Source organism: Citrus clementina, unplaced genomic scaffold (genome assembly GCF_000493195.1).
Source record: "Citrus clementina cultivar Clemenules unplaced genomic scaffold, Citrus_clementina_v1.0 scaffold_9, whole genome shotgun sequence".
NCBI lineage: Eukaryota > Viridiplantae > Streptophyta > Magnoliopsida > Sapindales > Rutaceae > Citrus > Citrus x clementina.
The window spans coordinates 2,758,277-2,771,507 of NW_006261964.1; the positions used below are offsets into that span (position 1 = coordinate 2,758,277).

The window sequence follows — 13,231 nt, forward strand, 5'->3', positions numbered from 1 at the left end:
TCCTTGCCTGTCTCTTATCTGCGGGCAAAGTTTTATCTTAGTAGACATCGTAGAAGAGGCAAAGTATATCTTCGTCGGTACAGCACCCCATCGATCAAGGTGTATTTGGCTGCTTGACACCTGAGTTTCCTTGCCTGTCTCTTATCTGCGGGCAAAGTTTTATCTTAGTATATGAGGCTATCGGATCCATCCATGACCCTCCAGTATCTAAACACATCACTTTCGCTCCTTGCTTGATGCTTGGAAAATCTTTGACCTCCACAGGAACTGATCGCGGCATCTTCGCATCTGAAGCTACCGCCATTATTACCAGGATATCTGCTCGAAAATTTTCAGCCCTTGGTATCTGCTCGATTTCCACTGCTTTGAACTTGGTCATAATATGCTTAGAACATTTAAAATTATGTTTAATCATTTCATCTTTTGCTTGGAAGCTTTTGTTGAGGTGATTGGCAACTAGCTGGGAGTCTGTTCGAACCTTCACTTTTTTTGCTCGCAATGCTAGCACTAGCTTTAACCCTACAATGAAGGTTTTGTATTCCACCTAGTTGTTGGTGGCTTTAAATTCGAACCTTATCACATAAAAAACCATCCACCATCACTATCCAGATTCTATTAATATCTTCTTTATCCACTCCATCACTGCTACCCAATTCCCAGTTTGCTTCAATACAGTCAACCACGAAATCTGCTAACACCTGAGCCTTAATTGATGTTCAGGGTTGATAGCTAATGTCGAACTCACGTAACTTCACCGACCACTTAACCAAACACCCAAAAACTTTAGGTTTATGCATGACCTGCCTAAGTGACTGATCAGTCATCACAATTATTGGATATGCCTGAAAGTAGGGCCTTAATTTCTAAGCAACCATTACCAGCGATAGTGCCCACTTTTCTATTCTTGGGTATCTGGTTTCTGCGTCGAGTAACGTTTTGCTAATGTAGTACACGGGGTGTTGAATCTTTGCCTTCTTTCTTACCATGACCGTGCTCGTAGCCAACTTAGATACGACCAAATATAGGTACAATTTATCTCCTTCTCTTGGCGTCGATAATAGTGGAGCTTTAAGCAGGTACTGTTTCAAGTGCTAAAATTCCTCCTCAAATTCCGTTGTCCATTCCCCCATTTGTCATCAATTTAAAGAGAACATGGCTTTGTCCATTGCACACGATATAAATTGGTTTAGAGCGGCCAATTTTCCTGTGAGATTCTATATATCTTTGAGTGTGTAAGGGGGCTTTATCTCTATGACTGCTCGGATCTTTTCAGGGTTAGCCTTAATTCCTCTGTGGCTTATAAACCCCAAGAAGTTCCTCGAAGATACCCCGAACACACATTTTTCTAGGTTGAACTTCATTTTGTACTTCCTCAGTAGCTCGAAGGTCTCCTTCAAATGTATCATGTGTTTGACTGGATATTTGAACTTTATGATCATGTCGTTCATGTATACCTCCATTGTTTTCTCAATCAGTGGTTTGAATATCTTGTTGACCAATCTATGATATGTTGCACCTGCATTCTTAAGGCCAAAAAACATCTCCTTATAGCTCGAAGGTCTTTTTCAAATGTATCGTGTGTTTGGTTGGATATTTGGACTTTGTGATCATGTCGTTCACGTATACCTCCATTGTTTTCTCAATCAGTGGTTTGAATATCTTGTTGACCAATCTCTGATATGTTGCACCTGCATTCTTAAGGCCAAAAAACAGCTCCTCGTCATGCTCAAACATTAATATTTGGTTGTAACTCAAGAACACATCCATGAAGCTGAGTAGGCCATGATCTGTAGTTGAGTCAACTAATTGATCAATTTTAGGTAGCGGGAAACTATCCTTTGAGCACGCCTTGTTGAGATCTGTGAAATCCACACACATTTGTTATTTTTCATTTGACTTCTTCACTAGAACCACATTAGAAACCCACTCAGGATACTCGACCTCCCTTAAAAAACCTGCTCACAGAAGCTTCTCGACTTCGACCCAATCTTGGCGATTTTTCTTTGCTCCTCTTGCTTTATGCTCATTGTTTAAATTTATTCAACTAGTTCCTGTCTTCCCTTCTTAGCATCTTATCGAGTATCCAATGAGGTGATTTGCATTGTTTATTTGGTTGCTGTTGCATAACAGTCCCGGGCAATTCTCTGGTCTCTATTTACGATTCCCACAATGTCGTTCACTCGATATTTCGAGCTAAATAATGGTTTGATACTACTACCTTACTAATTCTAAAAAAAAGTTTGCCTAAGATTATTTGATACGGGTTATCCTTATCAACTACCATAAAATCCAACATCATGATTTTTTGGAATGGAGTAGAGTCTATTGTGACAAATAACTTGACCATACTAAGAGCGGTTAGTCTTCTTCCACCAAACCCTTTTAAAGATGTGCTGATGTTTTCTAGCCTTAAACTCGTAATTCCTATTTCATCCAAGGTCGATTTAAACAGGACATCTATCGAGCTCCCGGAATCTACAAGTATCCGATCGAACTTTTTACTTTCCACAACAGTACTAATTTCCATAGCATCTTCATGCAGATACAACACCTATTCCTCATTGTCATCAGTCCACATAATGGGCACCTACCTGGTCTTTGCTCACTTCGCATCTGGTAAATTGAATAAGATATCCCTGCTAGTCATTGCATACCTTGAGTAATTCTCCTTGGATCTATTTGAATCTCTAGCTAAAGTTGGTTCTCCAGCAATAACCCTAATTACTGGTTGTTCACGTCTTACATCCCCTACATTCTCCTTTGGTTTAAGCTGCAAATCTACTATTGAATATAATCCTTAGACAAAATTATCCAAATATCGATTTCTCACCAAATCCTCCACCTGATTTTTGAGGTCTTAACACTGGGCTGTTATATATCCATGAGTGTTATAGAACTCACGGAACATGTTCTTGTCTCATTTGTTGGGTGCTTTTGCTATTGGGGTTAGGGAATCTAATAAGTCGCGATCCTTGATCATGTGATATAGCTCCTTTAGAGGGACTTTCAAGGGAGTACATTGCTGATATGTCGGGCTTTGGTCAATTATCTATATAGTCTTGTCCCTAGGGAACTCTCTGTGTGTGTGGTTAGATGACCGAGTATCTGGTTTGTTGAAATTGTTTATGTTGTTGGTTGGGTTTTCTCAATTGATCGCGACCGGGAGAGCGAAGAGGTAGGATTCTACTGTGTTAGAATTGCCACAACCTCGCATGGGGTTGATACGGGAATGCCTGACTGCTCGTTTCTCCGCTTGAAGATGATTTGTCGCTTCGGAGGGGGCCACTCGCTTTTTGAATCTTTTTTTTTTCCTTTAACCCTTTAAACTGCTTGATTCTCAATCTTGCCACTTTTTCTTCCTCAATCTCAATGTCTCTCTTCGCTTGCTCATATGCAGCGGAGTACGACTGTACTGCTGGATTTCTTAAATTGTACTAGAGACACCCTATCTTACTTATTCCGTAAGCCCTTTCAAAGCTTGCGGATGGTTAAAAGCTCCGAGATCTAGAACAGCACGATAATACCTATTTAAGAACTTCGTGAGGGTCTTATTTTCTCCTTGTTTAATTCCCAACAATCTATTATATCATCTTCTGGAGCCCCTGCCTCGCAGAATTGCTTTGTAAACTCCCTACATATCTATTTGAAACTCCTTATACTCCCTCGAGGTAATTTTCGATATCATTCCCATGCACGTCCATCCAAAGTCAATAGAAACACTCTACACCTCTAGGCCTGTGTTAAGCCTTGCACCCTTGTCATATTATTAAAGTCTCAACATGAACTAAGGGATCACTCTTCCTTGAATATTTAAGGTTAGGGAACCGAAAATCCTACGGGATTACTGTGCTCATGATCTCCTCTACGACAGACGACTCATTGTTTAGCATAATTCTCCAGCTTGGTACCTTCCACCCCCCTTAGATCTTGTCTATCACCTAAGCTAATTGGCGCACCTCTCTCTCAAGTTTCATGGTGTGATCAGGGTTTGTACTGTGACCTAATCACATTCTCACTCAATAACATTCAGGCGCTGTCTTAATTCTCATTCTTGAGCATCCATTCCTCTCTTTAGGTTCAACTGGCCCTGATTTCCTACCGACTAACCTTCAATCTAAATACTTCGCTCGCCTTAAGCCAAAGACACCGGGGTTTCATGCATGAGATTTATCCATAACTCCCCACTGTCCTTCCCTTAACTCTTAAAGGACAATAGTGAGGGCTTCCATCTGCTTCTCTATTCATTTGATGCACTCATTCATCATTCTCTCCATTTCCTCGTTCGCTATTTCTCGTGAAACAACATGTTCAAATTATCCCAGAATCAACCCCGTTGGCTTTGTTTCCTCATGAATTCATCTTTCCTGTCTTGTTGTTGGTTTATTTGGTTTGCAATAACTTTTGGCCGTTCCCCACAGGCGGCACCAAAATGTTGATGCTGAAATCTAGTCGAGCTAATAATAGCAGCCAAGTTGCTTCGTCAACACTTATTGCTCTAGTAGAATTTGAATTGCACTGATACATTCTTTTATTTGCGACAACAAAAAATTGTTACTGGGTAACATATTTTTTCCTGTCGAAAACCCTCCGATGCTCAAGTCAGCAACAAAGTTTTCTTGCTAGGAAAACAATAATCTCACACACTCATGATTTTTTACGTATTTTTTAGATTTCTCCATTTCCCAATTAGAAAAATCCCCCTTTCAAGCTCTTTCCCGGTTCTTACAGATAACTGCGGGCATCGCTTGTTTTTCAATGCGCAGCTGTTACCAAATTGAATGCGCCACTTGAATTAAGAATTAATGTATATGTTCCTGTGTAGTTATGAGCTGCCGTTATAACGTTTGATATTTCCTTTGAACATTATAGCGGGACGTGCTTAAACATTACAGACATTACAGACGAACTTTCAAGTGGAGTTCTACAATCTGAGAATTATTCTACAATCTGAGAATTAAACCATGACCATAGAATCGAACAACCTGATTTTAGTCTCCTCGCAAGCTGCTGGTCCCCCTTGCTTGTGCGATCAGATGACTTTCTCTTGGTTGTTTCACATCACCCGTTTGCCCTCGATATTAGGTGGCTATATTTTTATACCCCAAACATGGATCGAAATATATATATGCATTAGATTAGAATAAAATGTCTTGACCTATTTACCCAATTAGTGACACAATTATATTTTTTATTTTTAAATCAATTTATAGATTCTCATCATCAAAATTTAAATATTGGTTGTAATTCTCCTTTCTTCTTCTTCTTCTTCTTCTTTTCCAAAAGAAAGATGAACATATACATAATAATGTTTCGTTCATAAAATTCTATATAGATTTAGAATTTTAATAGTGTAAATATGTAAAATATTGATAGACATATATATTTTATAATATCGATGTATAATATTATTTACATTTATAATTAAAACTTCAATAATGTAAACGTATACTATTTTGGTAGATATGTATATTTTCTAACATTGATAAATTATATATATAAGTAAATATTTAATGCAAATCTTGTTAAATATATAAATATTAAGTGGGTTATTGGAAGACTCATTTATTTTCTGTGTTGGTTAGGATCTCAAAAGTTTGACACAATTATTAAATAAGTCACGTTTAAATCAACCTTAATTTAATATGAACAAATACGACATGATGATCAATTTTATCAACTCTACATAACATTCTAAACTTTTAATTAAGTATATTAACTTTAACATAGGCCAGTTAATTAGCCCATCAATTTGGCTAAACAATTTTACGAGCAGTTATCTTTGATGGGTCACACGTGTTCAAGTTCCGACAACCGTTAACTCAGAATGGAATTATTTGGTTATATTTCAAACAAAATTGATTAGCAGCAAGGCTTCAGCAGAAGACTGACCACATCCAGGCCGAAACATAAGGTACCAATTTTTCTGTCCTCAGATATGCTATTATGAAATTCTAAATGAACATCACGCTCAATAAAGAGTCCAGATAGTTATTCAATCATTCACACATGATAAATAGAGTTTCAAGTCTTCATGCGTCGAGCTGTACTATTTTATTCTTCCAGTTACTTGACATACTTGGTTAACCATTCCAGCAAGTTTTGATGCGCTTCCTCTGCAGCCTTCACAGCAAATTCATCCTCTGCATTGTATCTCACAGACCATCCATGAGCAACTTTAGGAAATATTTTCACAAAGCTATCAACCTGAGAAGACGCAAATGGACAAGAATCTTTCAATGTGCTTTCAAGTTTCAAAAAGAGGAAAAATAACATCAGGAATATATTGATTGAAACTTGCGAACTTGTTACAAATATAAGGCCAAAAAGGACAAGCAGAATTAAGGACCTGAAGCAAAGAAATCTGATGCCTGCCGTACATAGAGGTAAGACAAAAAGCAATTTCGTGCTGCTGACCCAAGTACATTTGGAATTAAGTTTTGGGATGAGTTTCAAGTTAAACCGCTGAATGGTAAACGGTAATCTTATTCAGTCAAAAATAAAATTAGAGACACGGCATCATCATGCACTCACTGATGCAGCAAACGCACAATGTAGCTAACTCAGCCAACATTGTCCAACCAGAACAAATGTGTGATGTCTCATTCATTCAAAACCTTTTGAGATTAATTTTATTCAACAACGTGTGGAAACAAAAACATGAGAAGGCAAACCCCAAAAGAATTATATAACATTGCTTTGAAAATAAAGATGCCTGCTGGTAGTTAGTTAATTGGAATAAAAGCAAAAGATCACAAAAAGACACAAACTAGAACAAAGCACTGGATTTTCACACCTCAGATTTGGCAGTTAAGGCCTCTTCAAACTCCTTCACCAGGGCTGGCGGAGAAAACTGATCAATTTCTGCTCCCAATACTGAAATGGGAACCTCAACCCCTGAAAGTAAAGATCAACAGTATGTTTTTAAAGCCAAACTCGTAACAATAAAGATTAAACAGAATAATCCAATATAGAGAGGAACAAACTAAAGGTATTACTCTCTACCCAACAACCACTTGCAATAATCAGAACGGATGTAAGGACTTATGTAAAACATTGCATTCATGCTCAAGAATAAGCTGTCTCTTGCTGAAAAAATACACTGAGAAGCTGAGATTGCAATAAACAACAAACATTTGACAAAGCTGCATCAGAATATCTAAGAATTCATACCCTTGATATCATCTACAGTCACAAAAGAGGGATGTAACAGCACGGCAGCTTGGATGAACTCGTGCTTTGCTAGTTGAACCACTACTTTAGCTGAGAAGTAAAGTGAATTGATATTAGTCAAGTCATGGCTGCATGATGAAAACTAAGGATTTTATATTCAACTTTTCTCTAATTGTAGATATACAATTGCGTTACATTATGTTGACATATAAGGGACTATGATAATGAAACTATAATAAACAATAGGTGAATAAGGCAAAACATTTATCTTACCACCCCAGCAGAAGCCCACGGCCCCAGTTGCAGTTATTCCTTTGCACTTCAGAGCTTGAATAACTGGCTTTGCCTCTTCAAATCCCTTGTCCTATTAGAAAAGTAAATGGCTCAGCACTGAAACATTAACATGGCCCTCTATAACTACATTTTGTCAAGTATCAGAAGTCTGGAACCAACCACTCCATGATCTTTTATCCATTCCTGTAGGGGTCTCCCACCATCTACTTTTGGATCCCCATGAAAGAAGTCAGGAACTGCCACATAGAATCCAGCTGCTGCAACCTTGTCTGCAAGCTTCCTTTATTGTAGAAAGCATCTGATATTAGCTCCCAGTCGAACACAGGGTAGCAATATGATAGAGCAACTGGCAGATAAATAAACACATGCTTGTACAATGTTTATAAATAGATACCAAATCACGGTACCATTGACCTAGAGTTGTTTTCATGGGTGTACATAATTTTAAATTTTCAATTAGATACCCCCTGAATATGTTTACCAGTGATTGAGGCAGGTTCCAAAATGTACAAATTTTTCTTCACCCGAAGAAGAGCATGAATAATAATAGCAAAGACAAAGACAAGTAGAATCATAAATCAAGATAAGCTCACAAAACAAATCAATTAGCTGTGGAAGCAAGAGAGAGAAATTAGAGCAAGTCATACCTCAAGTTTGGAGCTTCATAACCTGCAAGATAAGGCGAAGACAAAGTAAGAATTAGAAGGCAGACAAAGTAAGAATTAGAAGGCGAAGACAAGAAAGAATTAGAAGCTTATAGAGGCAGAAGAATAAAGGTGAACAAAATAGGTAGAGTCAATACGAAATGAAATGGAGGACAAATAGAACTGACAAACACCCTAATTAACCAATCAAAAGATACATTAACACAAGCAACCCTGATGATAAATTGAAGTGAGAGAAACAAAATTAACTAGTGAAAACAAGAAATGGCAAAAACAGTGAAACATACACACAGAAAACTAAGCCAAAAAGACTAAAACAAAAGCAGCCCAGATGTAATTTGCCCAAATAAACACAACCCAGGTCATAATTTGCAGTGAAAATACAAGAAGTGAATGGACATGATACTGAGATGGGTCAGGTACCGAAAACGTCGGAAATGAGAAGAGTGGCAAGCTTGGAGTCAGGAGAGCCAGTGACGTAAGTGCTGAGTCCACCAAGTTTCTCAACATGACCTGCTCCACTGTTTGGATTCAGTGTTGGTGGATTTGCACAGCACTGAGGACCTGACATTTTTCTCCTGCTTATGCTTAACCTTCCTTACACTAGTGTTCAGTAAACACTCTCTTCTTCTATCACAAACTTCTATGATTTTCTCCGCCGGAGAGACTTACGTTATGTATATCTATCTATATAGAGTTTCAGCATGTTTACTGCCAGGACTCTATTTCCCCCCCAATTGTTTATACTTTCAAAAAGAAACATGTGGGTCCTGGTTCGTGAGAGTTATAAATTATTATGCCGGATGCCTGCGTCACGGCGTTGCATTTTTCCGGCCCTTGTGTAGCTTCCGACATTTTTTTATTTGGGGAGTAACAATTTCTTATTTTTCTTGGGCCACACGCCACTCCGTTTTATGTATAGGTTTCGTTGATTCGGAAGAACAATGTTTGCTTGGTCCATGCCACGAATCTTTTGCATCAAGTAATGGAATATTAGCCGCCGGGTCGTTGGCATGGCATTGGTGATTGGCATTTATTTATTTATTTTTCTTTTGATTTTACTTGGAAGGGAACAATTTCGTACTTTTTCTTTGGTTCTTATCATGCCACTTCATATATAAAAGTTCGAATAATGTTTGGTCCATGCCACTAGTCTCTGCATAAAATTTAAATAATAGGACGATCAACATTATAACATTTTTTAACTTTGAAAGAAACCTGTTAATTTCTTAATATGACCAATTGGTTTTGCAAATAATTTTATTTGACTAGCGTTCCAGATCCTTACACCCACTAATTCATGAGCCGTTAATAAATTACGAAATTTTATAAGTTTAAATCTGTTTAATATGACTTATAAAACGGCCATTAGTATTTATTTACTCTAATTTTTTTTAAAGATTTATGAGTATTTATTTCTATTTTCAAAATAAATGTTATGTTAAGAACTAAATAATACATCTACTAATAAAAGTTTAAAGAAATTTTAAAAATAAAAATTAGACAACTTATAGCTTATTTAAAAAGTTCAATTGTCTAAAGTATTCATTATTTATTTACCCTTTTATTTCATTGCTCTCATATTATTTATTTACACTTTATTTGAGTAGCTATATGCCTCTAAATTCATCAAAATTATTCACACTTAAAGCAAAATTGATTAGAGTTTTAAGTAGCACTACATATATTTTCGAGAAATATATTAAAACAAGTTAAACAAAATGAATTTCCAACTAAAAGAATTTCTTTTTTTAATGAAGAAGCGGCGTAAGCCCAGCGCCACAAAGAACCTTCAGCAAAAGCCTGACCACATGCGGTGCCAATTTTTCATTCATCATATCACGCATATATTTATTCAATTTTAATTGCAAGAACATCAAACACGCTAAATGCTGACCTAGTCACATAGTTATTCAATCATTCATAAGATACAATAACTATCAACTAGAGTTCCGAGGTTCACAGACACGAAGCAGCACAATAGTCCATTCCATGCGGTTCCTCACTTGACATACTTGGCAAACCATTCCAGCATATTTTGGTGAGCTTCCTCTGCACACTTCACGGCAGATTTGTCTTCTACTTTGTATCTCACCGTCCATCCGTGAGAGACTTTTGGAAATATTTTCACATACCCATCGACCTGCTAACAAGTATCACAAGTAAAAGAGTCATCGAAACTGCTTTTAACCATAGATCCAGATAACTTTGAAGCAGAAATGAAACTTCAATGTGAACCTGTTAAGTGTTGTTATGAATACACAGAACAGAACAGGTCCAGATAAATAAACGTTACTGATATATTGCTTTTATTGGAATGGAAGATGAGCTCTAGAAATTGATGGAATAACAGAAAAAATGGTCGCATTGTACATGTTATTAAAAAGCACTGAATTTATGTATATACGTATATATACCTCAGATTTAGCAGTTAAGACCTCTTCAAATCGCTTCAAGAGAGCTGGGGGAGAAATCTGATCAAACTCAGCTCCCAGTACTGCAGTGGGAACCTCAACCGCTGAAAGCAATACCAACCAATATGGTTTGTTACACCAAATAAAACAATGAATAGTCCAACAAAAGATTAAGAAACAAACTAAAACACTTTCCCATCCGCATGCAATAATCAGAACTTTTATAAAGACTTGTATGTAAACTATGTGTACACTCAACAATAAGCATTTCTTGCCTATGAACACACACTGAAAGGGGGAAAATCTATGAATCCGTACTCTTGATATCATCTACAGTTACGAAAGAGGGATGTAACAGCACAGCAGCTTGGATGAACTCCCGCTTCGCTAGTTGAACCGCTATTTTAGCTGAAAATAAAAGTTAGTTAATAGCAGTCAGTTCAATGATCAATGATGAAAATCAAGGATTTATACCTTCAAAGTCTATCTAGTTGAAATATGAGAGACTTGATAATGAAACCATCATGAAAAAAATACACGAGCAAGGGAAAACATGTATCTTACCACCCCAGCAGAAGCCTGCAGCACCAATTGCAGTTATACCTTTGCTCTTAATAGCCTGAATAACTGGCTTTGCGTCTTCAAAAGCCTTATCCTATAAGAAAAATAAATGGCTAGCCCAGTCACTGAAAGTTTAACACGAGGGACCAACCACAACATAACAATGAACGGCACATGTAGATTCAATACATCATATCAGAACAGTGTATACAGTGATGTAGTTCAGAATTAGGACATTAATAACAATAGACCGATTGGGTAGCTAGATCCAATCCACTCACCAATCAAGACAGCTCAAATATGAAAATATATAACAACCCTAAGAGTGATGAAATCAATGAAATCAAAACGGCCCCATGCAACAAAATTAAATGGTCAAATAAGTTTTGTAGAGTATCACAAGTACAGAACCAACCGTTCCATGATCTTTAATCCAATCTTGTAGTGTTCTTCCAGCATTAGGCACATAAGGATCTCCATGAAGGAAGTCAGGAACTGCCACATAGAATCCAGCTGCAGCAATCTTGTCCGCAAGCTTCCTTAAATTTAAAGCATCTGATGTTAGCTCCCAAAAAAGCACAGGGTAACAGTATAATAGCAAATCAGCAAATAATCACATATATCTTATATACGTAGATGCCAAATCACAACACTGCTAGCCCCAAGTCATTGTCAAAACCATCAGTAAATCCTCTATTAGCATCTTCAAATATGCTTCACTGGATTAATAATTTCAGAATCATTACACTGACTAGACAAATAAATTTTCTTTCACGATTGAGTTAAGGTCCAAACTGCATGAATTTTTCTCAATCCATTACAGGTGTTAGCACAAAAGGAAATTAATAGGAAAGACAAAAAAAAAAAAAAAACAGAATCATATATCAAACAGAATTTTTAAAAACGCATCAATAAGTTGTTATAGCAAGCCATACCTCAAGTTTGGAGCTTCATATCCTGCAGGACGAGGCAAAAGAAAAGTAAAAAAAATAAAAATAGTAGTAAACAGAAAAAAAAAGTTGAACAACATGGGTGTATGATCAATAGGAAATCAAACACGTGATGTGCAATCTACATCTACTTAAGGTATCAATAAAATTTACATAAAAAGACAAACACAGAAAAAAAGGGGAAAAATAAAAAACACAACCCAGGTAGATGATAAATTGAAGTGAAAAAAACAAAATAAAGAGCTGAAGATTACCCATTAACCATTTCAAAACCACAAAGCAAACCCACATAAAAAACAATCACAAAACTCAAGCAAAATACTCAAACAAGAGCAACCCAAACGATAATATATTGCCCGAACAGAAACAACCCAGATTATACTTTGATGTAAAAAAATAAAAAAATGAGGAGATGTAATGAGATGGGTTAAGTACCATAAACGTCGGAGACAAGAAGAACAGCAAGTTTTGAGTGAGGAGAGCCATTGACATAGGTGTTAAGTCCACCAAGGTTCTCAACGTGGCCTCCTCCAGTGGTTGGTTCAATGTTGGTGGATTCGCACAACACTGAGGACCTGACATCTCGTTTGTTCTGTTTAACCTTAAACTCCTGTCTGCAAAATTTTATATTTTATATATATATATGTCTTAAGTTGGGATTCGCTAGAGGGACCTAGAAATATATCGACTTCTAGTGAGTTATCTCCAGGACAATTACTGGAGGTATTACGAATAATCTGGTGCAATGAGTCATCTGGTGCAATAAAGATCAGAAAAGTACTTCGCATCTCATAAAAAGTAAGAAAAGTACTTCGCATCATCTTGGCGTCAGCTTGTCCATGTGGGGGCTTCATTTCACTTTTCACGTTTCACATCAAATGAAAAAATGCATACTAAATGTAGGTGACAAATAGGAGGACTTGTGGATGAGAATCATTATAAGGCTCATGGGCATACATTACCCAGAATATTTGGAGGGTAACCGTTCTGTTTGGTCCATGCCAACAAAACAGTCAATTTATGTATTTATTTACTTTTTTTAAACGATTCACATGGAGTGATAATGGACACATGTGTTGATGCTTAAATCTGTTCGTCCTTTGTCCGATCAGATCTTTCCACCAACGCTTATGTGGTTAGTAGAGAAGACGTCACTTTCTTCTTGTTCCAACGATTG

At 37.0% G+C, this 13,231-nt stretch overlaps 1 protein-coding gene and 1 pseudogene across 2 annotated transcripts; both read right to left on the reverse strand.

Annotated features, from left to right (window-relative positions):
* Positions 1–6,063: 6,063 nt before the first annotated feature.
* Positions 6,064–8,700, reverse strand: LOC18032203 (endo-1,3;1,4-beta-D-glucanase). Of its 2 annotated transcripts, none has more exons than XM_024185095.1 (7): positions 8,553–8,700; positions 8,112–8,133; positions 7,624–7,744; positions 7,444–7,534; positions 7,171–7,251; positions 6,794–6,894; positions 6,064–6,204 (listed from the first exon to the last, which is right to left on the reverse strand). In XM_024185095.1, the coding sequence occupies exons 1-7, from the start codon at positions 8,698–8,700 to the stop codon at positions 6,064–6,066; spliced, it is 705 nt and encodes a 234-aa protein (XP_024040863.1). The 2 variants fall into 2 exon arrangements, with proteins under 2 accessions (XP_024040863.1, XP_006419787.1); XM_006419724.2 differs by having other exon boundaries at positions 7,171–7,260.
* Positions 8,701–10,131: 1,431 nt separating this feature from the next.
* On the reverse strand, positions 10,132–12,688 carry LOC18032202 (annotated as a pseudogene).
* Between the last annotated feature and the right edge of the window lie 543 nt (positions 12,689–13,231).